Consider the following 14,621-nt stretch of genomic DNA (forward strand, 5'->3'; position numbering starts at 1 on the left):
TGAAATTTTGCAAGTAAACATATTTTGTCAGCTACGTTTTCAAATAGTAATTAATTTATGGACTGTTTGTGTGAGTAACTGTGCCGCTTACTGACGTCTGGCAGGAATTTCATGTCAGTAGTTTCATTACAAATAATTTTAAATTATTGATAAAATCATTAGTACCTTGTAGTTAATACTTAGTATCAATACCATTTTCCCCTCTGTATTTTCGTTTCCCCTAATGTCCAAATGACACTTTTATTGTTTAATACCAGGTTGATCAGAAGGATCTTGTAATAATTACATTGCGCCAAAAGTCTTCAAAATATGGCGTTCTTTTCATTGTAAGACCACCAACAGTAACATCCACGTGCAGCTGCCTGAAGGCAAGTTCCTGAGATATTAGTTCTCCACTCTCAGAACTGTTAGTCACACTGACAGACACCTGAGGCGATATAAAATGTCCCTCAAAGCCATGAAAGAAGGAGACGGGCTACTTCTCTTCTTTTAAAGCTCTGAGTGAGGAGCAAAGAGATACAGTGAGGAGGGGAGAGTTGCTTTCTAAAGATGCAGCCCCACCACTACTCTCTGCATATGGGGGCCATACCTCTGAGCAAACATGAAGGGGGGAACCCATATAGCTACACGGTCCAGTATCATAAATAACACAAGACTTCTCCTCTCCCTTCTCCATCTCCTTCACTTCACTGCTGGAGTGTTTCATATGGTAACTAGGTGTTCACTGTGTGGCCACATTGTTGCCCACCTTTCAAGTGACTCAGAGGAGGGAAACCTTGAGGCAGAGGAATAGAAGGAATTTTTGATGAAGAAATGCATTATTCCTTTCTTTTTTTTTTTTTTTTTCTATCTCAAGTCCGCTCTTTTTGGTGCCACTTACTGCGGGAGAGGAGTATTTATTACATAAATGGTAAGAAAAGGAGAGTTGAGCTCAGTGGGAGGAAGATGTGGTAATAGAGGCAGAGAAAAAGCTCCTGGTTCTTTTACCTGTAAGATTAATGAAGAGAAGGCAGAAAGTTTTAAGAAATTCTTACTATATATAGCAATTTTGGTTTTTGTTATTTAGCAATCAGTGTCATAATCTGTCAATATCGATCAGAACTTTTGATTTAAGCAGTCTGCATTTTACATCAAAGGTAAAAATAAAAATAATAAAACAGGAGTATTTACAATCAAGAACCCTTAAGGCACTGTGAGGATTGGGATCTTTGATTTCTTCTGTTTTCAACACCTTCTGAGGAACAAGCTGAAGTTGTCTGGAGTGGACACCACATGTCCCAGTGGACAGTGGAGTACCTCACTAGCCATACCATAGTTTATGAGGACACAGGACCTTGCTGACACCTTTCCTCTTTACTATCAACACTGCACATTTCTCCATCAACTCCTTACACTGCCATCTAGAGAAGTATTCTGATGACACTGCCGTAGTCAACCTCATCAAAAGAGGTTGAGCTCATCAAATGAGGCTGACTATGGCAGAGTCAACGCAGGACAGCACAAAGTACAGACAAGACTTTGTAGACTGGTGCCAGCAGAACAAACTCCTAATCAGTTTAGAAGCTGGTGGTGGGCTTCCACCTCACTGAGACCCGTGAACATCCAGAAACAATATTTTTTGGTGAATTGATTCTACGTCACAACAAACTGGCTCACCAATTTGAAGTGGGTATGGGATAACAAGAGAATTATACCACATTGTAAAGCCAAAAATAAACGGACTACATCATTTTTCATAAATCACATACTTTAGATGCCAGAAAGACTGCTGTTACTTCTAAGAGTATCATCAGTTTTTCAGCTTACCCACACAAACTACTGTGACTCAGTGTTGAGGCTATTTTGACATGAAACCATTTGAAAAATATCACCTTTTCAATGAATAAAAGATAGGTTCACATTAAAATGTTGATATATTGAAAATCAATCTTGATTTTTTTTTTAATTGAGAAATATTTTTGCACTATTTGCATTTCTAAATTAAACAAAATGCAGCCTTCTGCTATCAGCGTTCATTTGAAGAGGCAAGATAATAACAACAAACAAGCTGGTGAAAGCCCTCATTCTTTGGAAAGTTTTCTCCATAATGGTGGGATTGAGAGTTTGTTTCAACTACATCTAACATCTGATGAATCCATCTAAAGTTATCTGAAAAGAGAGGTCTTGTAGATGAAACGTCTGAACTCTATGTACACTCCAATAAATGTGACTTGCTTTCAGGTAAAAAAATCACAGGTATTTGGAAGAAAGTTGCCAGACAATTACAATGGTAAATCATTTAACTGGAAAGCTGAAATATTTCTTCCAAATTGATTATTACTGCCCTCTATTGCATCATTACCCATATCAACACAATGATGAACAGAAATCCAAGAATCCTCCAAGTATGTTATTTAGCTGCTTCTATTATTTCCATAATTGCCAGCATTGTAGTGCCATTTGTAAGGTAATTAATAACAAGCTTTGCCTTATTATGCGCTTAATGTTATTTATCTGTTGGCAGATAGCTTGATGCTGCTAATCCTCATTCATTTGCTGTGGATCAATGCAAATCCGCTAGTGTGAGTGAAAAATCCCTTTCCCCCTTTGACAGAGCCTATGGTTCCTAATGTATTTTCCCATGATTAACCAGCCATAATCCCTGCTAATCATCACTAATCCACATTCTTCTGTATGCGACGATACTTCCCTGATGAAGGAGGCATTGGTGCTCACATGCGTCTGGGCACTGCTGAAGCTGGAGCTCCTCCCGAAGAGCTGCCGAGGGGCCCTTCAGTGCAGGAGAACAGGCTGCAGGGATGAGAGCAGACGGGAGGATGGACGGTTGTGATTTGTGGGTTCCATTTTTGGGGAAGTTTGCTGTCTTGTGATGGGTTCTGCTCATGTATTATTGATTTAATGGCATAATGGAGCTTGTGTACCTCTACAAAGCAAGGAGAAAAACTGTATCATGAGAAAAGAACAGTTAGTGTGTGCAACAACCAATTCTCTTATCTGGTCCACTGTAGACTTTTTTTGTTTAATCGTTTAATCCACTCTGTTGGATTCAGAGGTTTGCAATGGATTTTAGCTCATTCATATTGCCTCTTTTGTGGCTTAAGATGTTAAAAAAAACAACAACAAAAAAACACTGTCTTAGTAATAAGAAATACTTAAAATTTCATACTATATTGTTTGAAATTCAACTTAATTTATTAGTGAGCAAGAAGGAGAAATGGTTGCAGATGACAACAGATTTCCACTGCTGTGCCTACTGGTGATGAACAGCCATGAATTCTTTTTAAACATATCTTGGAAGCCAAGAAATGGATAAAAAAGGAAAGGAAAAATATCCAGGAGTTTGACCAAAAAAGATAGATCAATCGTTAATCTTGAGATGCTTTAGAGGAAATGCTGTAATGTAACAATCAACATTGTGTAGCTATTTTTTATCACTTCTACTGCAACCACAGGAATTCAATTAAAATACATCTTAAGAAGTGTGTCTCATCCTTGAAAATGCTTACTCTGATTTTGATATTTGTGCACTGACTTCCTATATCTTTACAGCTGATTTTACAGTTAATTTACTAGATTTAAAATGTTTTAAATACTCTGAGTCCAAACCTTTGTCTGATTTCATTTTGACTTACGCACTGCTCAGACCACTCAAGTGGACATTTTTTATTTTTTGATTTTTATTGCTGTCATAAGTTGGACAATCACCTGTGGTGAGGCGTCTCTGTAGCTGTTCTGACTGATAATTTTGGACCATTTAAAGTTTCAAAATCTATACATGTTTTTTAGATGTTTTGTAATTATAAATTTACTTGGATAAATTTTACCCACCATACAGTTTCTCATTGATTACTTATTCATCTAGATTTGATCTTTTATTTGCAGTAATTGTCTTACCAACTTAATGTGCTTGTTTGCACATTAAATGCAACGAGGACTTAATGGGCGAAGATTAAGTACCAAATAAAAGTTTAGTTTGATAAACCAAACTTTTTCGTTATTTTTTTTTATTTTTGTCATTTATCTTTTCCTCCACTGTTAAAAATATATTTTTTCCACTATTACAGTTAACATAGCAATTAAAAAAGGCCAACGTTCATGATCTAAAACAACGCTATTTGAAATTAAACACAATTAAACGTCTAAAAAAAATGCACGATAATAAAGTAGTCAAAGATTGAGTGTCATGAATAAATTCAATAAGTTTGCTTGTTCAGAAAAACACGTTGATGTTAAACTATTTTTATGCTTCCTTGCCTAAATGAATTTACTTATTAACGTTATTGGTAGCTGAAAGAAATTCAGAAATACAATAATCTGTGTGGATGTTCCGACTGGAATATGATCTTTCGAGAACCTGATCATCCAGGTACCATGTTGAACAACCACAGTTCAACCAGCAGGTGGAGCTTTTGACTCGTTATTTTTTGGCAAATCGACGTCCACCAAAGCGTGTCTTCCTCCAACAGACTGACTACATCTGTCACTTAAAAATATCCCTTTTTGACACTCACTTTACAGCCACATATAATACACGTTGCCGTTTTATGTTGTCGCTGTAAATATCAGCTGGTTGTTTCAGTTGCGCAAAAGACGCGCAGAAAACCAGGTTTGAACCCAAACTGTACCGGAGCATATGAACGAAACAAGATTCGCGGACTCAAAGTTCGGTTTCATAGACAGACAAATAACTCACATGTAAACAAGTCCAGGATGTGAAAGAAGTGTTGTTGAAAAACTTCAACCACACTCTTTGTGACGGTTTCGGCTTGGAATTTGGCAACGAAATAATAATAAAACATGAATCGCGAAGCAAAATCTCCAATAACCTTTTGAAAGAAAAAAAAAAGTTTGTCTTTTTTTCTTTCAAAAGAAAAACAAAACAAAAAAAACCACCACGAAAAAGAACCACGGGTTTCTTCGTGGTGTTGTGTTTGAACATTTTTTCTCCAAATTGTGGTGGAAGGAAGCAAAAATAAGGGCCTGTGGTTTAATTCAGAATTAGGTGCATTCTTTGGGGGAAAGATCGTCCGCGGAAAAAAATGACAACATCCTGTCAAATCCACTTTGGAATTAAAAAAAATGAATTAAAAAGCAATATAGGACTTAAACATCGCGCTCTTGCAACATATAAGTCAATGATTTACTAAGTGATACATTTTAAAAATTCTGCAGATTGTAAATCCCTTTTCGTCCATTTAGCAACTCTTGGGCCTTTAAGTGTATTTTTCTCTCTCTTTATCTTTAGTTGATTTAGCGCCTCCAGGCATTTTTCTCTCCCAGATCAGAGAGTCGTCACAATTCTCCATTCAAAGCCTAAAACATGTCATCTGATAGTTTATAGAGGGGGGGAGCTGAATGAAAAATGCCTATCTTGGCCTTTTCTAAACGAAACAGAATAACAACATACGAGTACCACAATAAAAAGACAATAATTTCGCATTAATATTGCACAATTTAATTCTGCGTTTACACAAAGACTTGAAGAGCGTCACAGACTGAAGTTAGCAGGGAATGCCTGAGGTAAAATAACTGTTGTCAGTTCCCTTAAACAGCACATGTACACACAGCTTCTGCTTTCAAACGATGCTTTGTTACATAACCAATCACTGCACCTAAAGAAAAAAATAGAAAAACAGGGGAAAAAAAAAAAACAGTCTGATCTGCCTCAGCTTCATGTTCATTCTGTTTGCCTGCTGATGCTCTACAAAAAACGGTAACAAAACAGCGACTGTTTTGGATCCAAATGAAGACAAAAGACCAGTTCTTGTATATATGTTTTATGTAAGTAATAAAATATTACTATAACATAAATATAAATGTGACTTTGCAGTCTACATTTAGCAATCAACAAACAACCAATGTCATTAAGAAAAAAAAGGAAATCCACAACAAAACCATCGATAGAGCTAAACAAACAAAAAGAGCTCCAAACACTTTTAAGAAATAAATATTTATATATATAAATGGTCAGATTCATAAATGAAATCATATTAAAATATCTTCTTGGAATTAGTAAGTGTACAAAACTGCCCGGAAAGAAAAAGAAGAAAGAAAGGAAAAAAGAAAGACAGAAAGAAAAAACAAACAAAAACAATGTCTCAGAACAAATACAAGTTTACATATTGGACATATTTACAGATCGGAAATAATCCTGGCAACATTTTCTCTAAAACGTTTCTTTTTATTATTATTTTTTTTTCTTGGAAAAAAAAGTATCCCTCATTAGTGTTGAAAAGCACTGCTGTATTATTTATTTTCTTTATTTTTTATCATAATTTTTTTAACTGATCCAACATTGAGAAATGACACAACGCATGAGATTTTCAGATTTCCTTACAAGTCGAAAGAGAACAAAATAAATAGATAAAAAACGTTCTGTTTTGTTTTTTTTTGTTTTGTTTTGTTTTTTTGTTTTTTTGCTTTTTTTCATTTTTCTCCAAGTACAGCCTTCTAAAATAATACAGTTTTTCTATGGAACGAAGGTAATTGGTAGAGATGCAATCAGATTCAAACAGCAAATCATGTACAGGCGTGATAAATCCTACGGTTACCTGAGTTATTCTTCGGTTTTATTGTTAGACCAAATGTTTTCTTGAAATGTTTGAGTTTTATCAGACTAGCAGACAATTTCGGTGACAGAAACAACACTTTTATAAACAAACAATAAAACAATAATAACAATAATAATAGCGAAAAAAAATAAGTGCTCCATGCAAAGAATATATTTTCTAAGAAGAACAAAAACAAAATGCGAATTTTAAAAAAAAACATACATTTTAGCGTCTGATGCTGTTTGCACATTTCGACGTGATCAGTTGGAAAACTTCTTATTATTTATTTATTATTTTTAAGGCATGCCCTCAGAACTTCAAACGTTCTGTTGCATCGGACTTTAACTATAAATGTATCTGACAGATGTTTATTTCACGATTTTCCAACACTTATCCACCATCAAGGAAACAGAAAAAAAACAGCAAACAATAAACAAAAACAAACTGCTCTGATGAGCAAAATTCAAAACACTTTTTGCAGGTAAAGACACTTAAGTTAAAGTATTTGCAAAAAGACATAAAAAATAGTTATATTATAATGAAAGTGTGCACTCATATTCAGAAATCTGGTTGAGCAGTTTGAGACTGAAAAAAAATCACAAAAAATTCATTCAGTGTGAGCCATTTATCTCCAGTGTTAATAATCATTTATCTGACGACCACCTCATTCTAATGATGTCCAAGAGTTCATGGTGCACCAGGAGGAAGAGATCGAGTCTAACATTTCAGTATAGCCAACTTTTACTTTAGATATATTTTTCCTCTCTTTGATTTGGGTAAATAAAAGATATTTGCTTCAATTTGAATGCGCATGGAATCAGTTTAGCGATTTTTCCTGTTTTCCTATCACGTTCCCCTCTGATTTTAATGTCTGATTAACTTAATCTCCGAAAACTAAGGAAAAACTGATCTTGTGTTTTGTTTTGTTTTTCTTTCTTTTTCTCTCTCTTCCTATCGGGACAACAAAAGTTCAACTTAAATACTGTAAAGCTCCACTGACCCTTTCCTTTTTTCTCTAAATGCTCGGATTGTTCATGAAAACAGTCACTGCACAGGACTCTGTAGTGTGCGGTGTAGTGGAGGGGTCTCTGCCTGGGAATATACGTCCTCCATATTCGGGTGCGGGACCCCCACCGGTGTCATTCTTTTCTCTTTTTGTCTTCTGTTGCAAAACCAAACGCGGACCACCTCTTTTTCCAGCTGCAGAGTGCCGGCTAAAGTGCTGATTTCGTGAGCGGATGGCTTTGGGCATTTCAAGAAGTGGTTCTCCAGCGCCCCTTTCACCCCAACCTCAATGGAGGTCCTCTTCTTTCGTTTCCTGCCCTGCGCAGCGATCTTGTCCAAATTGGTGGGGCTCCCCGTGTTCGAGTCTGTCTCCTCCAGCCACTTGTTAAGCAATGGCTTAAGTTTGCACATGTTCTTGAAGCTGAGCTGCAGCGCCTCGAACCTGCAGATAGTGGTCTGAGAAAAGACGTTTCCGTACAGGGTGCCTAAGGCCAAGCCCACGTCCGCCTGCGTGAAGCCCAGCTTGATCCGCCGTTGCTTGAACTGCTTGGCGAACTGCTCCAGATCATCGGAGCTGGGCGCGTCCTCGTCCGAGTGGTCCTGGTGGTGGCTGAAAGCCTGCTGGGGCGACTCCATCTGGTTATCGTGGCTGCCTGTTTCGTCGTGGAGCGGATCCCGCATGCCGTGGTGCAGGGCGCCCGGCTGTGGACTCAACATCGCGTTGAGGTTTGTGTATCCGGGCTGGGAGTAGACGAGCGACTGGTGGCCGTTAGAAGCCGGGGACAGCGGGGACAGGTGGTGCGTAGTAGCGGGCGCCCACGAACCGTGGTGCGCGCTCTGCGACTGCTGGTGCACCAGGTGAGATCTGTGATGGAAGCCGCTGGTCAAGTCCTCCCTGCTCGCCTGAACGCCGGCTTTGTGCTCTTGCTGACCGATGTGGGTGCCACTGGACCAGTCGGTGTTGGAGGTGGGCAGCCACTGATGGTGCGTCAGGCTCATCGGATGCCCCGTATTGGTGGCCGCGAGCCCCTGCAAGTACTCGTGGTGCATCATTTTTTGCACTTCTCTGTAGGTCGTCCCCTGGTGCATCCTGTCCGAATCCGGATGCATGAGCGGGTTGGACGGCAAGGAGTTATTCCTCGGGATGTACTGAGCTGTTGTCGCCATGGCTCCAACTTGGAAAACTGACGAGCGCTTCGGAGGTCTCCGGGCTTTAGAGCCAAAAACGCAACAACCTGCTCTGGGAGGTCTTCGGGAAGAGCGAAGACACGCCTCCCCTCGGCTTGTATTGGCTCCTCTCCGACTCAAGCTCACTGGAGAGAAACTCAATAGGCGCACGCTTTCAGAGAACGGCGTGCGCGATGGATGGAGGTCCGGTGTTACATATGTTAGAGAAAAAACATATGTTCTACTTATGAAATGTCTCTTTGAGTTTCTGTGCGCACCTGCTCACAGACTCTGCGTGTCTTCTAAATGTTCTCGGTGTAGAAGGTGAGCAGAAGCTGCAGCAGCGGGATCTGATTGGGTTTCCACAGGTTCGGATCGGTTGTTTTGCAAATAACCACGTGGGGGAGTACGGAGATCTTTCTGAAGGGTTGCCCCCCCTCTGTCTTTATCACACACACACACACGCATACGCATCTGCACACACTCACACACACGTGCACCTTTATAATAGGTCACTGATGATTATAGCGCTCCTCATTTTAAACAGATTATAATGCGAGATCCTCTCCAGCTCTGCAGCCTCCCACACGACGAGAGGCGCGCAAATAAGCTGATGATGCGTCTGTGAGCGCTTTAGAAAGAAGAAAATGTGTGACAAATTTGAGAGCATTTGCTCTGTTTCAAAAGCCTCCACGTCTGTCATTTATTTGTATTGTCTCCAGTAATTTTCAGTATTGTAAAACCTCATCATCACCACCCACTTAGTTATGATAGGCCAAGATGCACGCTCTCTGTTTGGGGCTCTTTTCTCTGACTCTCTGGAGCGTGCAGGTGAAATGTTAAACAGGAAGGATTCATATTATTCGGCTCCAGCCCCCATTAAATTTGATAACCTTATTTGCGAAAATAAACATTGTTGCAATGTATATTCAACAACATAGAAGATAAGGTTTTATTTTGTATGTTTATTTGCCCGTCAGTCTCTGCAAGTTCTGCATGTCACTCCAACTCTAACCTCTCCAAAAATATGACAACAATACTATTAAACTCTTGGAATTGTATTATAGATTTTAGTTTTGGTGTGCCACTCAAATACTATACGTGCCCCCCATCCGGCCGCCGCTTTAAAACTTTCTACACGCGCCCCTAAATTGTTGGACCTTCTTTTTAAATTTAGGTGAAATTATTACTTCCTCGTGATCGTTATCTATAACAAGACACTATAATTTAATTTCAACATAATTCCTGACAAGATGTTCTACTCAACCCTAGTAATGTTTTTCAAATATCATTTATCGTTTGAAGGATTGCAACTTAAAGAGATAAATCTCTTGTTTTTTTTTTCCTCCTTCTGGCTTACTCTTCTCTTCCTCACCCGGTTGATCTGATTATTTTTCCCTTCACGTTTTGTCCCAATAGCAAATTACCAATTCTATGAATTGCAAAGCAGCCTCAGAGACGCTGAAGGGGTAGAGAGAGGAGGGGGAGGATGTGGCGGTGGTGGGGATGCAAAGATTGAAAGGGATCTTTGCAAACACAATCACGTTCTTAAATGGAAATGCGGGGCTTTAAACAAATCTTACATCTCTCCCCTTCCATTCGCCCAAAACTCTGCAATCAGGCGCATGTTCCGCTCCTTCTAAAACAGGAGCTGCTTTTTGGGGAAGGTCCCATTTTAATCATTCACCTAAAAGCAATGTGCTTTTTCCCCCCCCGTTTTTATCTCAGCCCCATGCGACTGTTCTTTTTTTTTTCTCTCTTTACAGGAGTTACTCGGCTCTGGGGTTCATTTTAATCCGGGGCTTCATGACTAAACGGTAAGTTGTGTCTTTTCTGCTGCGGATGCGTCCTCGCTGTACCCTTGTCTCCTACGCTAACAGTGAAGTGTGCATGTGTGAAAGTGTGTGTGAGGGGGTGTGCGTTTGTGTGCAAAATATTGGCCGGGTCACAGGTGCTCGTCATCATCTCTGGAAAGGCGTGGTTTTTGCCCACGCGTCCTTTATATATTTATTGGAATAAGTGGGGGACGCTCTTCATGCGTCTTCTTGCAATTTATCAATAAGTAAATACAATCTGTTGCCTCGTAATTTTTTAAAGAGAGAAATCAGTGATCACTGTGCGACATTCGCAAAACACATTAAAAATGCTTAATTAGATGTGTAAATTGACAAGGGGGTTATGGAATACTGTTATCTGCGACGCAATCATAAAATAAGACTTTTAAAAATGTTTGAGTAGAGTACGGAAATGTTACAAAAACGAGAAAGCAATATATGATATTGATATTTCGAGTTATTTCAAACAGTAAACTTCTTGGAATCTGTGCGTAAACCCCCGAGAGATCCAGCGTGTCTCTTGCTCTGAGGGACCCGCAGCTCCACGCAGCTCACAGTTAATAAAGACGTTTGCCATTCAGTCACTCTTGTCTCCTCCAGTCTATAAAAAGCGCTGGTTTCTGTCACACAGACCGAGGCTTGTGCTTTGCCATGCCAGTGACGAGCTGCTGGAAAAGAGAAAGCTCCAGATGCTTTGGGCCCTTTTTTGCAGGGGGAGAATACGGCCTTGTTGTTGCGCTGAGGTGCATTTTTGCCAGGACGCACAAGGTTTCCATGGTGCGCCCGATGAAAGGGGATCACACAGAACTCAGCTGTGAAGGGACGGGCCGCTCAGAGAAAAGACGGCTGCAAATGAGCGCGATATGATGGGTTGAAATGAAAAAAAAAAGTGAATAAAGGATGAAATTACAGAGCGCTCCGCGTGTGAACCGCGGAGATGAGTGTTGAGGAAGTTGAGTGACCTTCTTAAGGAAAAATAAGTGTTCTTTGTATCTATATGACATCATAATTTTATTATTTATTCTTCAGTTTTTTTGCCACTTTTCCCTATGATACAGATGTGGGAATGCGCTACAGACAATGAGAAAAGCGGAACGAGTTCAGACTTTTAATCCAAACTGTATGTTACGTTTTTATGTCCAAATTATGGTTTAGATATATTTTTGCATCAATATTTGTCTTAGATATGCAGCTATTTTCCAATTCATGTAATTTAAGAAATTTAGAAAGCATTTATGGCAGTCGTCTCTTAACTTATAGTACCTTATTATAAAGCAGTTACTGTCAGGACACAGGACGTTTCTCTCTGATTTCCCGTCTGCTTTGTGCAAAGAAGATAAACATGATAAAAGCGTCTGAAGAGTTTCTAAAACTGTGTTTGCATTTTCTGGTATTTTCAGATAGACAATAAAAAATAAATCAGAAAGGTGTCAATCAATTTTAAAATAAAATTAAATAAAATGCAGTTTCTGAATTTGCGGTTTTTAAACCGGCTCTGACGTGTAAATCTCTTTTAATTCCGACCAGGGGCGGCTCTAAGGGGGTCGCATCGGTGGGGGCCAGAGGCTTTGGGGCTACAATCTCTCGTACTAGCAAGACGTCTTGTTAGAGAAGACATATCATTTATTTATTGATATCATATTTTGATTCTTTTATTTTAAAAAATTGAATATTTTACATGATTATTCCCACTTTTTAAGTATAGCATAATAAACAAAGAAGAAAATTTAAACCTATTGCTCATAAGATTATAATAGAAAAGAAAAGAGGGTCGGGGGGAAAGCAAATTTACCACTGAGAGATGTATTTTTCTCAAATAAATTGACCCCAGATTCATATTCTTTCAGTGGAGGAATTGAAAATTCTTGGAAAACATGTACAAAGGTCTTGTGCAGGTCTAAGCATTTCATCCCAACCCAGTACTTACAGCTGGAAGACCAACCAATAAGACAATTTTTTGGGATTTGGATACAGCAGAAGTAATAAATAAATAAATAAATGAAGAAAAATAAGTAGACATTCAAAGAAAAAAGTAGGCATCTGGTCAGAAACTGTTTGCCAAAATATACAACCATAGGTGGACTTTCTAAGTGCATACATAGCCCCCCTGGGAGTAGAGTATGTTGAGGGTCTGGCAAGAGGCCCACTCTGTTTAGTACCCTTGAGCTCCAGCAAGTTCTAGGAATGTTGTAGAGATTCATTGTAACATCAGAATAAAACTCCTGTGTTTTTTGTATGACTTTCAGTTTTGGTGTGCTACCTCATGATTATAAGTCCCCTCTTTACCCCCCCTGATCTGGTCATCCCTTTTCAAAACTTTCTGAAGGGATCCTTGATTTGTACTCAGCCTCACTGCAGATCAATGATCCTTTTTCGTATTTCCAGGGGGAACATTTGGCACAGCAGCAGGAGTGTGTTTAGATGTTAAAATTCATGCAATGTACCTCCTGCAGACAGTGGAATAATATCCACCAAGTCGTTCAATCAGATAATTGTATTTTGTTTTCACTGTTTTTGACAGACATGCGTAATAAGCACTAAATATGCAATCGCCAAAAGAAAAAACTGCTTGTAGGCCATCCATTTTGAACACTAAATCGTCCTGTTCTTTTCAGGTAACTTTTTTCCTCTTTCTTTTTTGGCTAATGAACTTGGGCTACTCTGCCAGCATCCCCTTGAGAATGCAGCTAAGGAAGGGGGGGGTGTGTTTCTCTTGTGGTAAAAGGTGCGAGTTTCTTCCTCTATCTCCCGGCTAATTAGGCGGGGTCTGAACACGCCAGAATGAATATTCATGAAAACCACCAGTGCGCAATTAGTAGAGGAGAGAGTTCCCAACTTCAATCCCAAAACAACGCATGGCTCGCAGAGGAAGCGGGCTAGAGTTCCCCCCTCCTGCTTCATGTGTCTCTGCTGCCGGAGCGCTCTTTGAGCCCTCAACTTGTACTCGCAGAGCTTATCAGCTGGTCTGCCACTTCCCCCTCCTTTTCAAACCAGCCACCATCATAAGTGTTTGGACCACTTCATTTGAATCTCCATGTTGGGAATAACAGATAATCCAATTAGATTTGTCAGGAACCTCTGAGGTGGCCTAAACAGAAAGTTTTTTGTGTGATGAAAGCTTTTGGAGATCTTTGGATTCACCTTTCTACACCTAGAATTTATTTAATATTATTGTTTTTAAATAAAATAAAAACTCTACAATAGATCAGTGATTCTGATCAGTAACAGTGCAGATCCTATCGACCTTATTATTATAGCGTTCTCAAATGAACCTCAATCAACAGCTGCATCAGAGAGACTTGACAACAGAACCATGGCACACTGTAAATATTGTTTATTAAGCAAGAGAACAACTTATCTGTAAGTTATGTGAACAAACTATGAGCTGGAACCCATAGATGCATGTTAGTAAAAAGTCATACCAAAACAGAGAGGAAGCAAGCTAACAAAGTCCTAGCATCTAGCAAATGTTTAAGTATGTATCCATAGGCTATGTGAAAAGTCAGCTAGTTCTCAAAATTCCTCTAGTGTCTATGTGAAACTGCTGAAATGCTCTGGAATTTTAATGTCAATAACAAAAGATTTTATTTCACAAAAAAGATAGTTTTCTGCGTATAACACGCATGCAGTATACATTAGTTACAAAATGTGCTTCAATAATTTAAACGTAACTTCTTTTGACACATCTTCATCATTACAAATACACCATCTAAGGCCACTACAAATACACATTCACAGCAACATGTTGGATCATGATGTTATTTTTCTATATTGTGGATTTTCCAACAAGGAGATTTGAAACACTTTCCAAAACAATAAATAAAAATACTACTAAACTGGCTCATCTTTTTTTTAAATTATTATTAAATTATAGAAATTTTGTATAATTAAATCTTGTAAATGTAAACAAAATATTTTTGTAAGAGCTACAATATGAAAAGCAACATATAGAAATAAATAATTTTGGAAAAACAAGCTGGATTGCAGAAGAAAAAACACAACTAGTTCCATAGAAAACAGCTCATTGAAAACAGGTGGTGCCATTTTACACACCAGGCTCAGT

At 38.9% G+C, this 14,621-nt stretch overlaps 1 protein-coding gene across 1 annotated transcript; it reads right to left on the reverse strand.

The window, feature by feature from the left end:
* Positions 1-5,393: 5,393 nt before the first annotated feature.
* Positions 5,394-8,786, reverse strand: pou3f1 (POU class 3 homeobox 1). The gene has a single exon (XM_055046993.1). It carries the CDS (start codon positions 8,721-8,723, stop codon positions 7,596-7,598), a length of 1,128 nt encoding a protein of 375 aa, XP_054902968.1. The 5' UTR covers positions 8,724-8,786; the 3' UTR covers positions 5,394-7,595.
* Positions 8,787-14,621: the final 5,835 nt, after the last annotated feature.

The sequence above is a fragment of the Poeciliopsis prolifica genome, unplaced genomic scaffold (assembly GCF_027474105.1).
Source record: "Poeciliopsis prolifica strain line A6 unplaced genomic scaffold, Auburn_PproV2 SCAFFOLD025, whole genome shotgun sequence".
Classification (NCBI taxonomy): Eukaryota; Metazoa; Chordata; class Actinopteri; order Cyprinodontiformes; family Poeciliidae; genus Poeciliopsis; species Poeciliopsis prolifica.